Genomic DNA, 14,506 nt, shown 5'->3' with positions numbered 1-14,506 from the left:
CTCCTTAGCTCAGCACATGCTTAGTTAAACATGCAGTCACACCATTTGAAGAACCAGTGCCATCATTCAAGCTGAGCAATTTGACTGATCCTTCCTTGCAAAGTAGTGTCAATGCTACCCTTAGTCAAGGTTTGACTGATGTATCAGGGCATCAGGAAAGGACTTCACGTAGCATTGTACATCCATTGTGCACTGCTCTGAGTGTCTCAGTGGAGCAATGCCTTGGGCCCTTAATCTTGAGTTGAAATCCTGGGGACACCTATGTGTATATTTTTATGGCTGTTTTTTTAATGAACTGTTTTAGTTTTGTCAACAGGCCAAAACAGTGACCTCTCTCTGCTACCAGGTGTGGATCCTAGTCTCTCAGTTGTAAATAGTTAGCAATGATAGAGGGATTTCCAATTAATTGGAGAAATTAGGGTGGTGTTATTAGTGTGTCTTATACTGGGAGAGATAGACACATGAAGAGACAGTGTGATTTGCACAAGACCTCCCACTTGGCCAAAGGTCAGGCCAACAGAATAATTCATTCTCCTGAATCCCAGCCTGGTGCCCCATGTGTTGAGCCATGATGCTCTCGGAATGTGACTTGGATCTCTGCCTGCTTCTCTTCTCTTTCTTCTTCAATCCAGACATGTTTTAAAGTAAAACAGGATGACTTCAGATCCATAACAAGTATGAAGTAGATGGGGCAAACTCTCAACCTCTCTTCTTAATATGCGTGCTTGTTTGCAAATGCAGATCAGCCTAATTGACTGCCAGCGTGCACAGATGTCTCTCTGCAAGAGTAGTTGGGTGCCATGTGAATTGATTACAAACACAAAATGGAACTAGATTAAAATTTGACCTACAGTAACAAATTTCTAAAACACAGAGCGAGCAGTAACAGTGATGGAAGTTCTGGGCTCTGGGAAAACAGATATTGGCTGTTGGGTTCTTCTGAAGGGTCTCTTCCTCCCTACATGTCTCGCTTTTTCTTTAGATGAGCAAGTTGAGAGACACAGATCTTTACTAAGTCATGATGAAAGGATTAACCCCGTTCTTGCACATAAAATGCCATTAAATTTCTCTCAAAAGGGCTTTTTCAACATCATGGAAATACTTCTCCTTTCCTTGAAGTGACATCACTTTGTTACTTGGATTGGAAATCTTCACGTCTCGTACAAGTCAATTCTATAATCACATAGGAGGAAACTACATGAATACAGTTTGTCCAAAGCAAAATAAAAATGTGCTTGGTAGCAAGCTTTTGCTTTTGCATGCTACTGTGTCTGTGAAGTCAGGATACTGTGTCTGTCAAGTCAGGATCAATGGAAGTTTGCAGAAAGGCTATTATTTACTGTTCTTTCAAACAGCCAGCAGACTAAACTACAAAAATCTTCTTTTCCTCCGATATCCAGCATGAAAGACTGTTTAGTGAAACATTCCTATCACGGAGATTAACTAATTGCTCAGCAGTCAGTCATTTTCACCGCACAGCCAAGGACAGCGATTTCTTTCCCACACACAGATGGAGCAATGTTTAACACAAAAGAGTTCATGGGACAGGAGGATTAAGGAGAATTTACTGGAGAGCAATTAAAACAGTTAGAGCAATTCGATTTTGAGGCTGAATTTCACATCAAAGTAAAGCTAACTGAGGTGTGTACAGAGCAGAAGAACAATAAAGCCATCATTTCAGGCCATCTAATCTGCATCTTCAGAGTGCAGATTAATAAAGTGAGCTAAGAGGACATGGAGATCTACAGGAGTAAATTACGTGAAGCAACCTAAATGCAGTTTGCATTTGGAAAGAGGTGCCCTGGCTTGAAGTCTGTGTTTGGCTCTTGCTTTTTGTGGCTTCAGCTCCCTTCCCTTTCTGCCAGGTTTCTGGTTGCTGTCATATTCAGCAGAGGGTTTCTGACCATGCTTCTCAGTTGCAGATACTCCTGCCAGCGCAGGACACTGCAGTGGAGGCTGCTGTCATGCATGAGCCATAGCAAAAAGCTGTTAATGGAAGATGTGTCAGAGCCAGTGCTCCTTGCTGGCTCTTTGCTGGTGTTTGCTGGTCTTGATTGGCTTGGTCTTCTCATCCTAGCTGTCTGCACTGACCTTGCCATGCCCTGACCTAGGAGGAGATGTTACTCCAAACTCTCCCTTGAGGTCAAGACCTGGGATTGCATCTTGTGGGCAATGCTGCCATCACCCTCTCTGTTTTGGAAGGGCAGTAAACCTGCAGTGAAACAGGTTTTCAAGGCAGGGAACCAGTCCAGACACAGTGAGTCCATCCACAGTGCATGGCAGCAGCTTCTTACATCCGTCCCAAAGGAAGGTTTGCAGTTAACACCGGCTGTTCAGGTTTCTCTGGCTCTCTGTGAGGCTCACAGCCTGGACTTTCAGATGAAGGACAAACACAGATGGCCTATGGCTCTTCTATCAGACTGAACTGCAGTCCACAGCTCTGCTAGCCCAGGCCCCCAGTTTCTGCCTAATTGCAAACAGAAGGACTTGTGTGAGGTACTTTCCTATTCATTAATTTCTGTCCATTCTTTCAATAGTTTAACTTTTTTAATTTAAGCACACTTTAATTCATGTAAATTAAAAGGAAGATTTGTTAACATCTTAAAAAGTTAATTAAAAAAAATATTTAATATCTGAAAAAAAAAGATCTCAATCATTTTAACATACAAGTATTAATAGCAAATCATGTTCTCTGTGACCTGCCTAGCTTTAAAAAACACTTCCATTTTGGAGCAAGCCCATTTACCAAAGGTTACATGTGAGAAATTGGGCTTGACAGGCCTAGTCTTCAGAAAATTAAAAAAAAAGGGTCCCAGATATGCCCTGTTTTGACAACTGAAGGCTGCTAGAGAGGGCTAGTCCTCAAGGACTGAGGGATGAAGCATCTTAGACTCACCTGAGCACACCAAAGCAATGGTGTGGGAAGGGGTTGCTGGTGATGACAGCCCTTAGTACACAGTGCCAACAGTGGGAGAGATCTGAGCAGGATCTACAGAGGAATTGTCCAAGGAGATAGGTATCAGGTTAGGAAAGCTAAAGCCCTGACAGTATTAAATCTGGCCAGGGACGTCAAGGCCAATAAGAAAAGCTTCTGCAGGTACATTGGTGATAAAAGGAAGACTAGGGAAAATGTGGGCCCCCTCTGGAAGGAAATGGGAGACCTCGTTACCTGGGATATGGAGAAGGCTGAGTTAACTCAATGACTTTTTTGCCTCAATCTTCACTAGCAAGTGCTCAAGCCACACCGCCCAAGTCGCAGAATCCAAAGGCAAGGACTGGGAGAATGAAGAACCGCCTGCTGTAGGAGAAGATCAGTTTTGAGACCATCTAAGGCACCTAAAGGTGCACAAGTCCATGGGACCAGATGAGATGCATCGCATGTCCTGAGGAACTGGCAGATGAAGTTGTTAGGCCTCTATCCATCATATCTGGGAAGCTGTGGCAGTCCAATGAACTTCCCACTGACTGGAAAAGGAGGAACATAACCTCAGTTTTTAAAAAGGGAAAACAGGAAAACCCAGGGAACTACTGACCAGTCAGTCTCACCTCTGTGCATGGCAAGATCATGGAGCAGATCTTCCTGGAAACCACGCTAAGGCATGTGGAAAATGTGGAGGTGATTGGTGACAGCCAACATGGCTTCACTAGGGCAAATCATGCCTGACAAATTTGATGGCCTTCTACGATGGGATTGCAGCATTGCTGGATGAGGGAAGAGTGCCTGATGTCATCTACCTGGACTTGTGCAAAACATTTGACATTGTGCCTCACAACACCCTTGTCTCTGGAGAGAGGCAATGGATTTGATGGAGAGATGTGGATTTGATGGATGGACCACTCGGTGAAGAAGGAACTGGGTGGATGGTTGCACTCAGAGAGTTGTGGTCAACAGTTCGATGTCCGGGTGGCGACTAGTGACAAGTAGTATCCCTCAGGAGTCCGTGTTGGGACCAGTATTATTTAACATCTTTGTTGGCAACATGCGCAGTGGGATTGAGTGCACCCTCAGCAAGTTTGCAGATGACACCAAACTGTGTGGTGCAGTTGACATGCTGGAGGGAAGGGATACCATCCAGATGGACCTTGACAGGCTTGAGAGGTGGGCCCATGCAAACCTCATGAAGTTCAACAAGGCCAAGTGCAAGGCTCTGCACATGGGTCGGGGCAATCGCCAGCACAAATACAGGCAGGACAGAGAATGGATTGAGAACAGCCCTGAGAAGAAAAGTCCTCCTTCTCTGGGGGTATTGGTTGATGAGAAGCTCAACATGACCCAGCAATGTGGTTGAAGCGTAGCCAGCAGGTTGAGGGAGGTGATTCTCTCTCTACTCCAATCTGGTGACACCACACCTGGAGTACTGCATCCAGCTCTGGGGCCCCCAACATAAGAAGGACATGGACCTCTTGGAGCACGTCCAGAGAAGGGCCATGGAGATGATGAGAGGGCTGTAGCATCTCTTCTATGAAGACAGGCTGAGAGAGTTGGGATTGTTCAGCCTGGAGAAGAGAAGGCTCCAGGGAGACCTTATTGCAGCCTTCCAGTACCTGAACAGGGTACAGTAGTGGTAGGACAGGGGGCTTTAAACTGAAAGATGGTAGATTTAGATCAGATAGAAGGAAGAAATGCTTCACTGTGAGGGTGGTGAAGCACTGGAACAGGTTGTCCAGAGAAGCTGTGGATGCCTCATCCCCGGAAGTGTTCAAGGCCAGGTTGGATGGAGGTTTGAGCAACCTGGTCTAGTGGAAGGTGTCCCTGCCCGTGGCAGGGGTGGTGGAACTAGATGATCTTTAAGGTCACTTCCAACCCAAACCGTTCTATGATTCTATGATCCTATTTATGATCTGTCCTGCAACATCTGGGAGTGCGATGAGACTTGCAGTGCAAAAAGGTCGTTGTACAGGAGCAGCCACCGGTGTGCTCTAATTTCCTAGGATCTGTGGGGAGACAGTTCCGTTCCCCACCAACCACGGGAGGGTTTTTCTGGAGAGCACGGTAAGAACGGGGGGACTTTGCCTTCCCTGTTAGTGGTTTGTTTCATTGCTCCATGCAAACAAAACATCTGTTTTTTCACAAGCTCTCACTTGGACCTGCCAATCTGGCATGGTCTTCCATGAGACTGTCACTTGTCCTCCCTCTGCAGCTTTTAAAATAATAGTGTTTATCTGGAAGGACTGGCTGGTCTCTGAGGCTGGGTGGGGAATGCATCCCAGCCGGGAACTGGCAATACCCCAGCATGCTGTGGGGAATAAAAATAGCATCAGATGAAGGGTATAATACACACAGACACAGAGAAAAGCTTTACAGGAAGGCTTTTTACACGATCTGCACCAAACCCTGACAATTGCACTGCTAGAGGCAGAGATCTGGATACTTCTTACCCACCATCACGTAGAGGATGTCTGCATCCAAGCGACATGCAGAAAGCTCCCTATATAGACACAGGAGACAAACAGGCATTTCAGGGTACAGCTTGTCCGACCTGTTTTAACATCTAGCTGCAGGTGAAATGACTCACACTCTCCAAGTGCCTTTTTTCTTTCCCTCGACTGTGCAGGGCTCCTGGAGGATGAGTTCAGATGCAGACGCAGGCTTCGTAGGTGAACCCTGTTCTGAGTGTCTGTGCTCTGGAAATTGGGTGTATTTTGCAGTTTGTTCTTAGAAGCAGGAAAATAGCACACTCGTTTGAGCACCGCTTGGGTTGGGGTACCCTGTGTCTAAATCCTGGGTCTGACACAAATTCGCCTCTCTCATCAGCATGAGAAAAATGGCAATTACTTTTCTACAATGCACTCCAAGATGTGAAAATTAACAGCATTTTTTGCAAACATCTTTACAAAAGTTTGTTTTATGTTGTTCAGCCTAGGCATGAATTAAGCTTCCCTTCTTATTGTTGTCAATTGTATTTGTTGGGGTTTTTTTTAGCATTGTTTCCAAAGAAAATGAGGTATATGTCATTGCAGTATTTGTCTGTTATTGGTTGTATCATCAAAAATTTTAAAATCCGTTTGGCAGCTTCAGCTAAGCTTGTGTGAAGGACTCACCTTGGGTTATTTCAGGCCAAAAGGCAATGGAAGACAGCTCTCCTATTTCCACAAAAGAACCTATGTAAGAGGGTGCCAAGACCAACAGGCCTTGTGAGGACACTGACCCTTTTTATGGGAATTAGACATTCCCATAGGATGTGGGTCAGGTCAAATCCCTCTGGTGGGATCTGAAAGCCGGTGATGGGGCTGCTCTGTGGGTCTCAGCCAGCCACAAGCGAGCCGGGAGCTGCCAGCTCTTCAGTGTGGTCCAAGAGACAGAGCGTGTCCCTGACACGCTGCCTCCATCGCTGCAGCCGGCTTGGAAAATTCCCCCTCGCTCCATCCACTCACCCCACTCGCTCCATCTGCAGTGTTTTCCAGTACAGCTGTGGGTCTGGGCTGTCAGATGGGTCAGTGGCATGGTCCAGGTTAAAAAGAGACCTATTTATTTCTCCAAATTTATTAACCCAGACCATTTCACTGATGTAATTTTCAGTGCTGCTGGGGAAGAGGAACAGTGAGTAGCTGCCTTCAGGGACAGAATATTGTATTAAGGTGCCTTCTAGGGATCTAGGCAAATGTATTGGACTGTGAGTAACCAGATGTGAGGGAGATGGGGCTTCTACAAGGCATTGATACAGACAAGATAGCTACCTTTGGAACAAATTTTTGAGAGGCGACCACCAGCCACATCAGCCTAGCCTGTGCATTAGTGACTGCGCCTTATTGGTAACACTGCAGCCCCAACCCAGGCTCATGGCAGTGCTCCTCCTTCTGCTCTGCGGGGATGTATGTAGCTGTGGGGACTGAAAGAGTGTGCTTTCTGTTCCAATTTTTGGCACTGCAGAAATACAAGGTGAGCTGAGTCAAGCCAGTTCTCCTCGGACGAGGTCTCCACTTGCTGCAGGACTCGGCATCCCGTGCCCATCAGCCCCGTTTGTAGCATGCCTCAGCTTGGGCACCCAGAGTTCATTAGTCACTTGAAAAACTTTACGTTGGTGGCTTCCCCCCCCCCTCGGTGCACACCCGCTGTAGTCATCACCATGGCAACCGTGCACCCTTTTGCTATTACACCTTTCTGTGACTCCGTGGTGAAGGCAGGCATGTATCGAACGCCACTAGCAACAGCGTGGGATGTTCTAGGAACGGGACAGGATGATCTCTGGTCAAATATTTACTACTTTTATGAACTTACTGTAATTCTGCAGGACTTTTACCAGTTCTTTAATCTGTTCATGTACCTTCCTTGGAGTCACTTATTAAGGGGTCTTCGTGAATGGAGCAAGGTTGTGGAGGGATGATTTTCACAGTACCGGTACAAAAAAAGACAGCAGATAGGATGCATTTCAAAGCATCTGGAAAGGCCACGGCTTTACTGATTAATTCAGGAGTAGATGGGAGAACTTGTGTGTGTCTCAGCCTGGAGCTGGCTCCCCGACTTCTCATTGCTGCTGCCCTCGTCTGCACTTGGCTTTGGGTTTGGTTATACAAGCTGTCACCTCACAGGAGCTGCTCCAGCAGGAATGTACCCATTGCCAGTAGCTTTGGTAAGGTCCCTCTTTGGAAGTGGTGATGGGCTGAGTTCACAGTCACGGCAAGTTGCCTCTTGGTATGGAGGGGCGGGAAAGGAGGTTGGGGTTAAGATCAAATGGACAATCTCAAGTTGCTGTTGTCTCCTCTATGCCTGCCTTGTAAATAACCCAAGTACTTCAGTTCCCAGGGCTGGCCATCAGTTAACTGCTACTTAACCTTTGCCAGCTCAGTAATTAACATCACCTCCATTCCCTCTCCTTCCCAAAATAAATACATTAAAAGCAAGAAAAACAGGAACCTGGTCTTATGAGACAGGATTTGTGTCGCATGGGGCAGTTTTTCACAATCCAACCCGTAAAGAAAATGAAGTCCTACACTGAATCTCTGTCACATTAATGAACTTAAGCACTTGCTGTGAGACAGGGGTATGGCTGTTTACGCTTTGAGATGTGCTATACACACAGTTAATTCAGTTTCTTCTGATTAACTCCTTTGGGTTTTGTGTTTATTCCTGGGCCATGGGTTTGGACAGGCCTATGTTCAGAGGTTTCTCTGAAGAGGGTCAGGGACAACTGAGGTAGCTCATCTAATTTAAGATTTCAAAATAAGCCTCTCCCAATTTGCTGAGGAATGTCAGATTGCATGAGGTGGTTTTCTGTTCTTATTTATAGCAAAAAATAGCCAGTAATAGTTATTAGACATTAATAGAATTAAGTCTCCATGTAAACACATTTAATCCTATTCTGGCTTAAGTTAAACCACCGTGGAAGTGGATTAAATCCAACCACATGAAAAAATTCCTAATATGGAAAAAATTGGTAATGAAAAACAACTATTACTGCTAGAATTCGCATCTCACTTTTTCCCCAGTTCTTTGTCTGTATAAGAGGATCTTTCTTTCCTTTTACTTGTACATATTCTAACAATATCGAGTAGTCCTGACCAAGACTAGATCCCTGCTGCCCTGGGCGTAGCGCTCCCTTGGTTGAGGGGGGACATCCTGAAGAGGGGACAATCTCCATGGGTAACGCAGGGATGAAATGGTTTCTTTGTAGTGACAGAGTTATTCAGTGGGTGAACGAGGGCCAAGACCCTGGTCTCCAGAGTGCCGTAATCTCACAGCGTCAGCTGGGATATGAGGGTCTGCACGGTTACGCATTGCAGAGTGACAGAGAGAATAGCAAACACCTGTGAACACATCTGGGTTTCATGAGAAGGCTGAGGGGAGGGTGGGCACAGAGCTGTGCATCAGCCCACATTTGCTCCCTTGAAAATACGGCTCCACCAAGGTAGATCAGTCCTGAATTCTTGACTCCCGGCAAACCCCTGGATTTCCAAGTCCCTGGGCTTTTTCTGTGCTAATTCAGAGCGCAGCAGGCTTGCTTCTTCAAAGGAGCTGCCCATAATCGTTCCAGTGTGTAGCACTTTCTGTCCCAAGCAGAGAAAGAGGAAAGGATTTATGGAGGAGCTCTGCCAGGCTCCAGCCTGCATCCTGCAAGAGGCTGAAGGAACACCTCCTCCTGGGGCGGTGGCAGCAGGGCTTTGGGAGCGCATCTTCACCATATGAGCGTAAAGTGGGGAGAAAGCCCACAGCTCTGAGTGGTTACTGGGTCCTTGGTCTCACTTGGTCGGAGCAGATCTGCACTGCCAATCTGATGGCGTTCATCACCTCGGCCTCCCATCCCTGCCGCAGGGGTGCATTCAGCTTTCCCCAAAGCGTTGACCCCGTGCTCCTTGGGCTCAGCTCATCTGAGTGACATCTGGCCAAGTGGTTCTGGGGCAGAAAAACCCTGTAGTGATTTCCTGGCTTTCGGGATGGTCCATTTCAGGAATCTGAGGTAAAGGCAGTGCCAAATTAGCAAAGTCTTGGCTTTTCTTCTGCAGAAGGCAGCAGCAGCAGTCATGGGTAATTATATTCTGTGCAGGGAGGTAACCTCTGGCTGGAGAAGTTTTAAACTGAGAGGGGAAAAGGGAGACATGAAAGAACAAGAGTAGGCTGGTGGAAGAAAAGGGAGATAAGGGTAGTTTTCAGTGAAGCATGAGTGTTTGGAGGGGAAATAAAAAGCTGGCACCATGGTCTTTGTTGTTGTCTCTCTGGTCTTTATAAACAGCTGCCTGGACAGAAGTTACCAAAGTTACCTCGTGCCTCTCCTGGCCATGCAGTCGCTGCTGCTCTGGACCCAGGAGTGCTGCGAGCCCCTGCCAGACTGCAGGCAGCTGCCTGCCGTGCAGCATCCCTGCCTGCCTCCGGCCACCTCCAGCACAAGCTGGCTGGGGGAGAGGAGGATGTGAGATAGGATTGTGGCCACAGAGCAGGGGAACATTGGGTAGAGGATGTTTCCTCCACCCCAGATGTTTTCAGGGACCCAGCCGCTCCGGCCTGGCACAGCACAGGCCAGACCAGCACAGCCAGACGGGGAGGCCAGAGGAGGAACCGGCCGTCTTCTCCGACACACATCTTGGGGACACATCCTTGCAGCTGGTTGCTTTCAGCATTGCATCATCTGCCAGAGGTGCCATGCTGCAGGGAAAGAAAGGCACAAACAAAACAACACAACCCACCTTCCAAATCTGCATTTACAGAGCATGGCTTCAATTAAATGTAATTACTTAATTTTGAATCAAGGGCAACTTCTTTTGCCCCACTGTGCCCAGTGGCTTGTCCGAGAGACAGTTGCTCCATGAGGGTAGACTCTAATGAAGGAGAGCTTCTAAATGAGTGTATGTGTTGCTGCGTCTAGATCAGAGGAGTCAGATGAAAGTATCTTCCATGTTTCTCTGTTGCTTTTTTTATACTGAGCTTCTAATGAACAACTTTCCAAATTATTTTAAACAGCTGCATCTATCAGCAGCACACAAGGATGTATTTACTGCATTTGAAAGCTCTCTAATGAAGCTTTGAAGTCCAGGTCATCCCAGATTCATGCAGGGAAGGAGCTGTAGCCATCGTGGCACTCCTCTGCCGACTTCTGAAGATCTGAGATTTGACACTATTCCTTTGCAAATATGGACAGGTGTGAGAAGCCTTTTTATAAATAGTGAATAGACACTGAAATGTGGATACTCAGATGGATACTTCAAAACCTACACCTGGCTGTCACAGAGGGTTTTCTGTGTATTGCAGGGGCTTTCTTTTACTTTTCTTACGGAGATTATCCCTACACAGTCCATATTTGCATTTGATCACGGGCTGCTTTTCGCTTTAGTATCGTCATTCAGAGAACCAGAGTTTCCCTATCCTGCCTCAGTCCCACATTCAAGAAAACTGAATGAACCTGGGGAAAAAAAAACAAAAAAACACCAACATATGAGTAACACGTATAAAGTCAACAGGAAGTTTTTTACTCTGTGGATCCTTCCACAGCTTGAGGCTCAGCTTCCTTGTTCTATGGAGGCCTGAGAGATGCTGCAGGGTGAAATAACTGCAGCATTAAATGGCACGGCATCCCAAAACGGTGGATATTCCTGGGTTTTACAATCACACACTCCTGTTACAGTGCTTCTCCATGGTGCCCCCAGTACACCCACACATATTAGACATATAAACGCTCCAGGAAATGCTTGTGTTGCGTGAAGCCACACAACATGGCACATGGGGAACCTAATTGCACCCTCCAGCCACTGCTATAAAACTAGCAGTAAGGAGGACTAAAAAGTATTAAGCACATTTGGATTTTCCAGTCTCTGGAAAGGTATGTGCATTGAGTTAAACTTACAGCTGTGTAGTTTCCACTGAATTACTGTTTCCTTTTGGTCTGTACTAAAGGTAGTGGTGGAGCAGGTATGAGTGTGTGTAATGGGTAGGAAGGTATCATGGTATTTGGGTTCTTGCTCACTTTCTTTCTTCTCTTTATTCACTTTCTTTCCTTCTCTTTATTCACTTTCTTTCCTTCTCTTTATTCACTTTCTTTCCTTCTCTTTATTCACTTTCTTTCCTTCTCTTGGTGTCAGGATATTTTTAGTTCTTCAAGGCTCTGTGTTTTGCATCAAAAATAAAGGTGAAACAGACTTTTAATCTGTACTTTTAAGAAAGTGTGTGTATATATATGTATCTATCTCTGCAGCGGCATATATCTGAGGTTACTTGATCAGCTCCATTTGAATTCACTACAAGAAATTAAGATAGAAAGGAAGGAGAAGTGGCTGTTCTCTCATTACCGTTTCCCCATCTCCCAGTAAAGTTTGCCGTATGTGATTGATAATATATTTTGGGTACTGACTCTGTTGTGGGTTTATCCCCCATAGATCATCTTCCGGAAGATCAGTGATGTCAAGAAGGAAGAAGAGGAGCGCCTGCGCCAGAAGAATGAGGTGACGCTGAGCATCCCTGTGGACCACCCCGTGCGGAAACTCTTCCAGAAATTCAAACAGCAAAAGGAGATGCGTAATCAAGGCTCAACCCACATCGACCCGGAAAGGAACCAGCTTCAGGTGGAAAGCCGGAGCGTGCAGAATGGGGCCTCCATCACAGGCACCAGCGTGGTCACCGTGTCTCAGATCACCCCCATCCAGACATCCCTGACTTACATGAAAACCAGTGAAGCTGTGAAGCAGAACAACAGGGATGCAATGGAGCTTAAACCAAATGGAAATGGAGACCAAAAATGTCTGAAAGTAAACAGTCCCATGCGGATGAAAAACGGGAACGGGAAAGGGTGGCTTCGACTGAAGAACACGATGGGGACCCACGAGGAGAAGAAGGAGGACTGGAACAACGTCACAAAGGCTGAGTCGATGGGGTTGCTGTCCGACGACCCCAAGTGCAATGACCCGGAGAATGGTGTAAATAAAAACCCACTGAGGAAAACAGACTCCTGTGACAGTGGAATAACAAAAAGTGACCTTCGCTTGGATAAAGCTGGTGAGACTCGCAGCCCGCTGGAGCACAGCCCCATTCAGGCTGATGGTAGGCATCCTTTCTACCCCATTCCTGAGCAGGCCTTACAAACCACGCTGCAGGAAGTCAAGCACGAACTCAAAGAAGATATCCAGCTGCTAAGCAGTAGGATGGCTGCCCTTGAGAAGCAGGTGGCAGAAATTTTAAAAATATTGTCTGAAAAGAACGTACCCCAGATCTCTTCCCCCAAGTCTCGTTTATCACCCCAGCAGCCCCCCCAGATACCCTGTCAGGATATTTTTAGTGTTTCAAGGCCTGCATCACCTGAATCAGAAAAAGATGAAATCCACTTTTAGCATATACCTATGTGTATATATGTATACAGTATATATGCAGAGGTGTATATATACCTTTATACATATATATGTGTGTGTGTATACGGTAAATATATATACATATATATTTTCACTTGCATCCAATATGACTTGAACACACCAAGGATTTTGATATGTAAATATTGCATGTCCAGCTGGATTCTGGCCTGCCAAAGAAAACAATTATTAACATAGATATTGCTTGTATAATATGCAGTTGACTGCATGCACACTTTACATTTATTTATAATCTCTATTATGTAATAAAAGAATGACTTTTGTTTAACAAAGGCAATGTACTATTTAAAGAATCAGGGTCTAACCTGCCAATATTGCCATGACAGTTTTGATCTCAGGCTGGGTGAATTGAGCTTTTATTTCCTCACTGTCTTTTCTGCAAGTTAAACAGTAGATTAATATGATGTGGAGGACACGTTCAGACTCCAATTAGTATTGTTTCCTGGTATCATTCCATTACAATAAATTGTATATTTGGTGATGAATTCCCCTACTCCTCCTAAAGGGAGGGCTCAGCTCTGTGGCCAGGGAAGGGCACCGTGTCTGGTGCTGGGGTGGATCACTGGAATTTATTTGTGTGGGTATTGTGCATGCACAGCCTTTATTTCAAGTATCCTCCTGCTCTTTTAAACATCGTAAGAAAGAAATAGTAATGGTGATTTATGTAACAAAATGAAACAGAAACTCTCTGAGCTGCACTCCCTGTGTGTTCGGGGGTAACTTCTTCCTTGAAAGCCTCCTTTTACCGATGCCGTTTTTACTGAACTGTTAGAGTAACATTATGTAAATTCTCTTCGCAGCACGCAGCGATGGTGTCCGGTTCTCTCAGTATCTTCATTAGGACGTCCCGTTTTTGCAGGGTTGAGGTTGCTCTCCTGCGGTCCCCCCGTTGGCCCTGGCAGAAAGACTTTGCACGAGGTCTGAGCAAGGGAGAGAGCAATCGTGGTTCAGCTCCTCGGGAGCCACGCGAGCGGGTTTGAAGCCTGAAGTTAAAAGGCTGCAGTTAATCCCCCTCCACTCTCTTTTCTGAAGATGTTTATCAGTCTGCAACTGCCTTTGGGAGAGAGAGAAAACAACCCATCAGGATGAAATTCCCTTTAGTCCAAGGCACCTGGATGATAATGTTTGGGTGGGAGAGTAGTGGGTGTGTTAGGAGATGAAGTCCTCCCTAGGGTGCTGCCCACTGCTGTTGCCTTGGACTCCTGGAAGGTTTCAGTGCATGGCGGGGGGCACGCTTCAAGAGCAGGCTTGCAGTGCCCTCACAGCTTGTCATTAACACATACTAAGGCCCATAGGTCTGTGTCAGATCCTCTGACCCTCCTCTTAGCTGGCCCCCAGCAGCATCTCACAGTCTTGAACCATGCTCAGACCCCACCTCCACCACCTAGGCTGGAGCATCGCCCTCCATGCGGCGCTGCTGGCTTCGCAGTTTGTTCTGTTTGGAGCTGAGATTTTGGACTCTGCTTGGGTCTGCACCTGAGCATGGTGAGGTTTTTTCTCTCTCCATTTGCACTGGTTGAGAATCCAGACACACGTGATGCACAACTGCAATGGCCATTGCAGCTTCAGAGATGTTGCTGGTATGGCTTGAGGCCAGCACAGCAGAGTGCAGTGACTCCTTCAGAGAAGGATTTCCCCACTGCGCTTAAATGGCCTCTTACATCAAGATCCCACGGTTTCAAAGGTGCCTGGAGTAAAACATGTGTGTACCACAAGGCAT

The 14,506-nt window shown here is 46.3% G+C and overlaps 1 protein-coding gene across 1 annotated transcript in view; it reads left to right on the top strand.

The window, feature by feature from the left end:
* Positions 1 to 12,750, top strand: part of KCNH5 (potassium voltage-gated channel subfamily H member 5) — a gene marked incomplete at its 3' end in the record, with an annotated part of 164,145 nt that extends 151,395 nt beyond the window's left edge. Inside the window, exon 11 of the mRNA XM_082000469.1 lies at positions 11,803 to 12,750. Within this exon, the coding sequence (XP_081856595.1) occupies positions 11,803 to 12,750 (948 nt within the window). The remainder of the gene's footprint in view (positions 1 to 11,802) is intronic.
* Between the last annotated feature and the right edge of the window lie 1,756 nt (positions 12,751 to 14,506).

The sequence above is a fragment of the Phaethon aethereus genome (assembly GCF_964289735.1).
Source record: "Phaethon aethereus genome assembly, chromosome: 5".
NCBI classification, from domain to species: Eukaryota; Metazoa; Chordata; class Aves; order Phaethontiformes; family Phaethontidae; genus Phaethon; species Phaethon aethereus.
The sequence above is the reverse complement of the archived record's forward strand: the minus strand, read 5'-3'. Positions and strand labels throughout refer to the sequence as shown.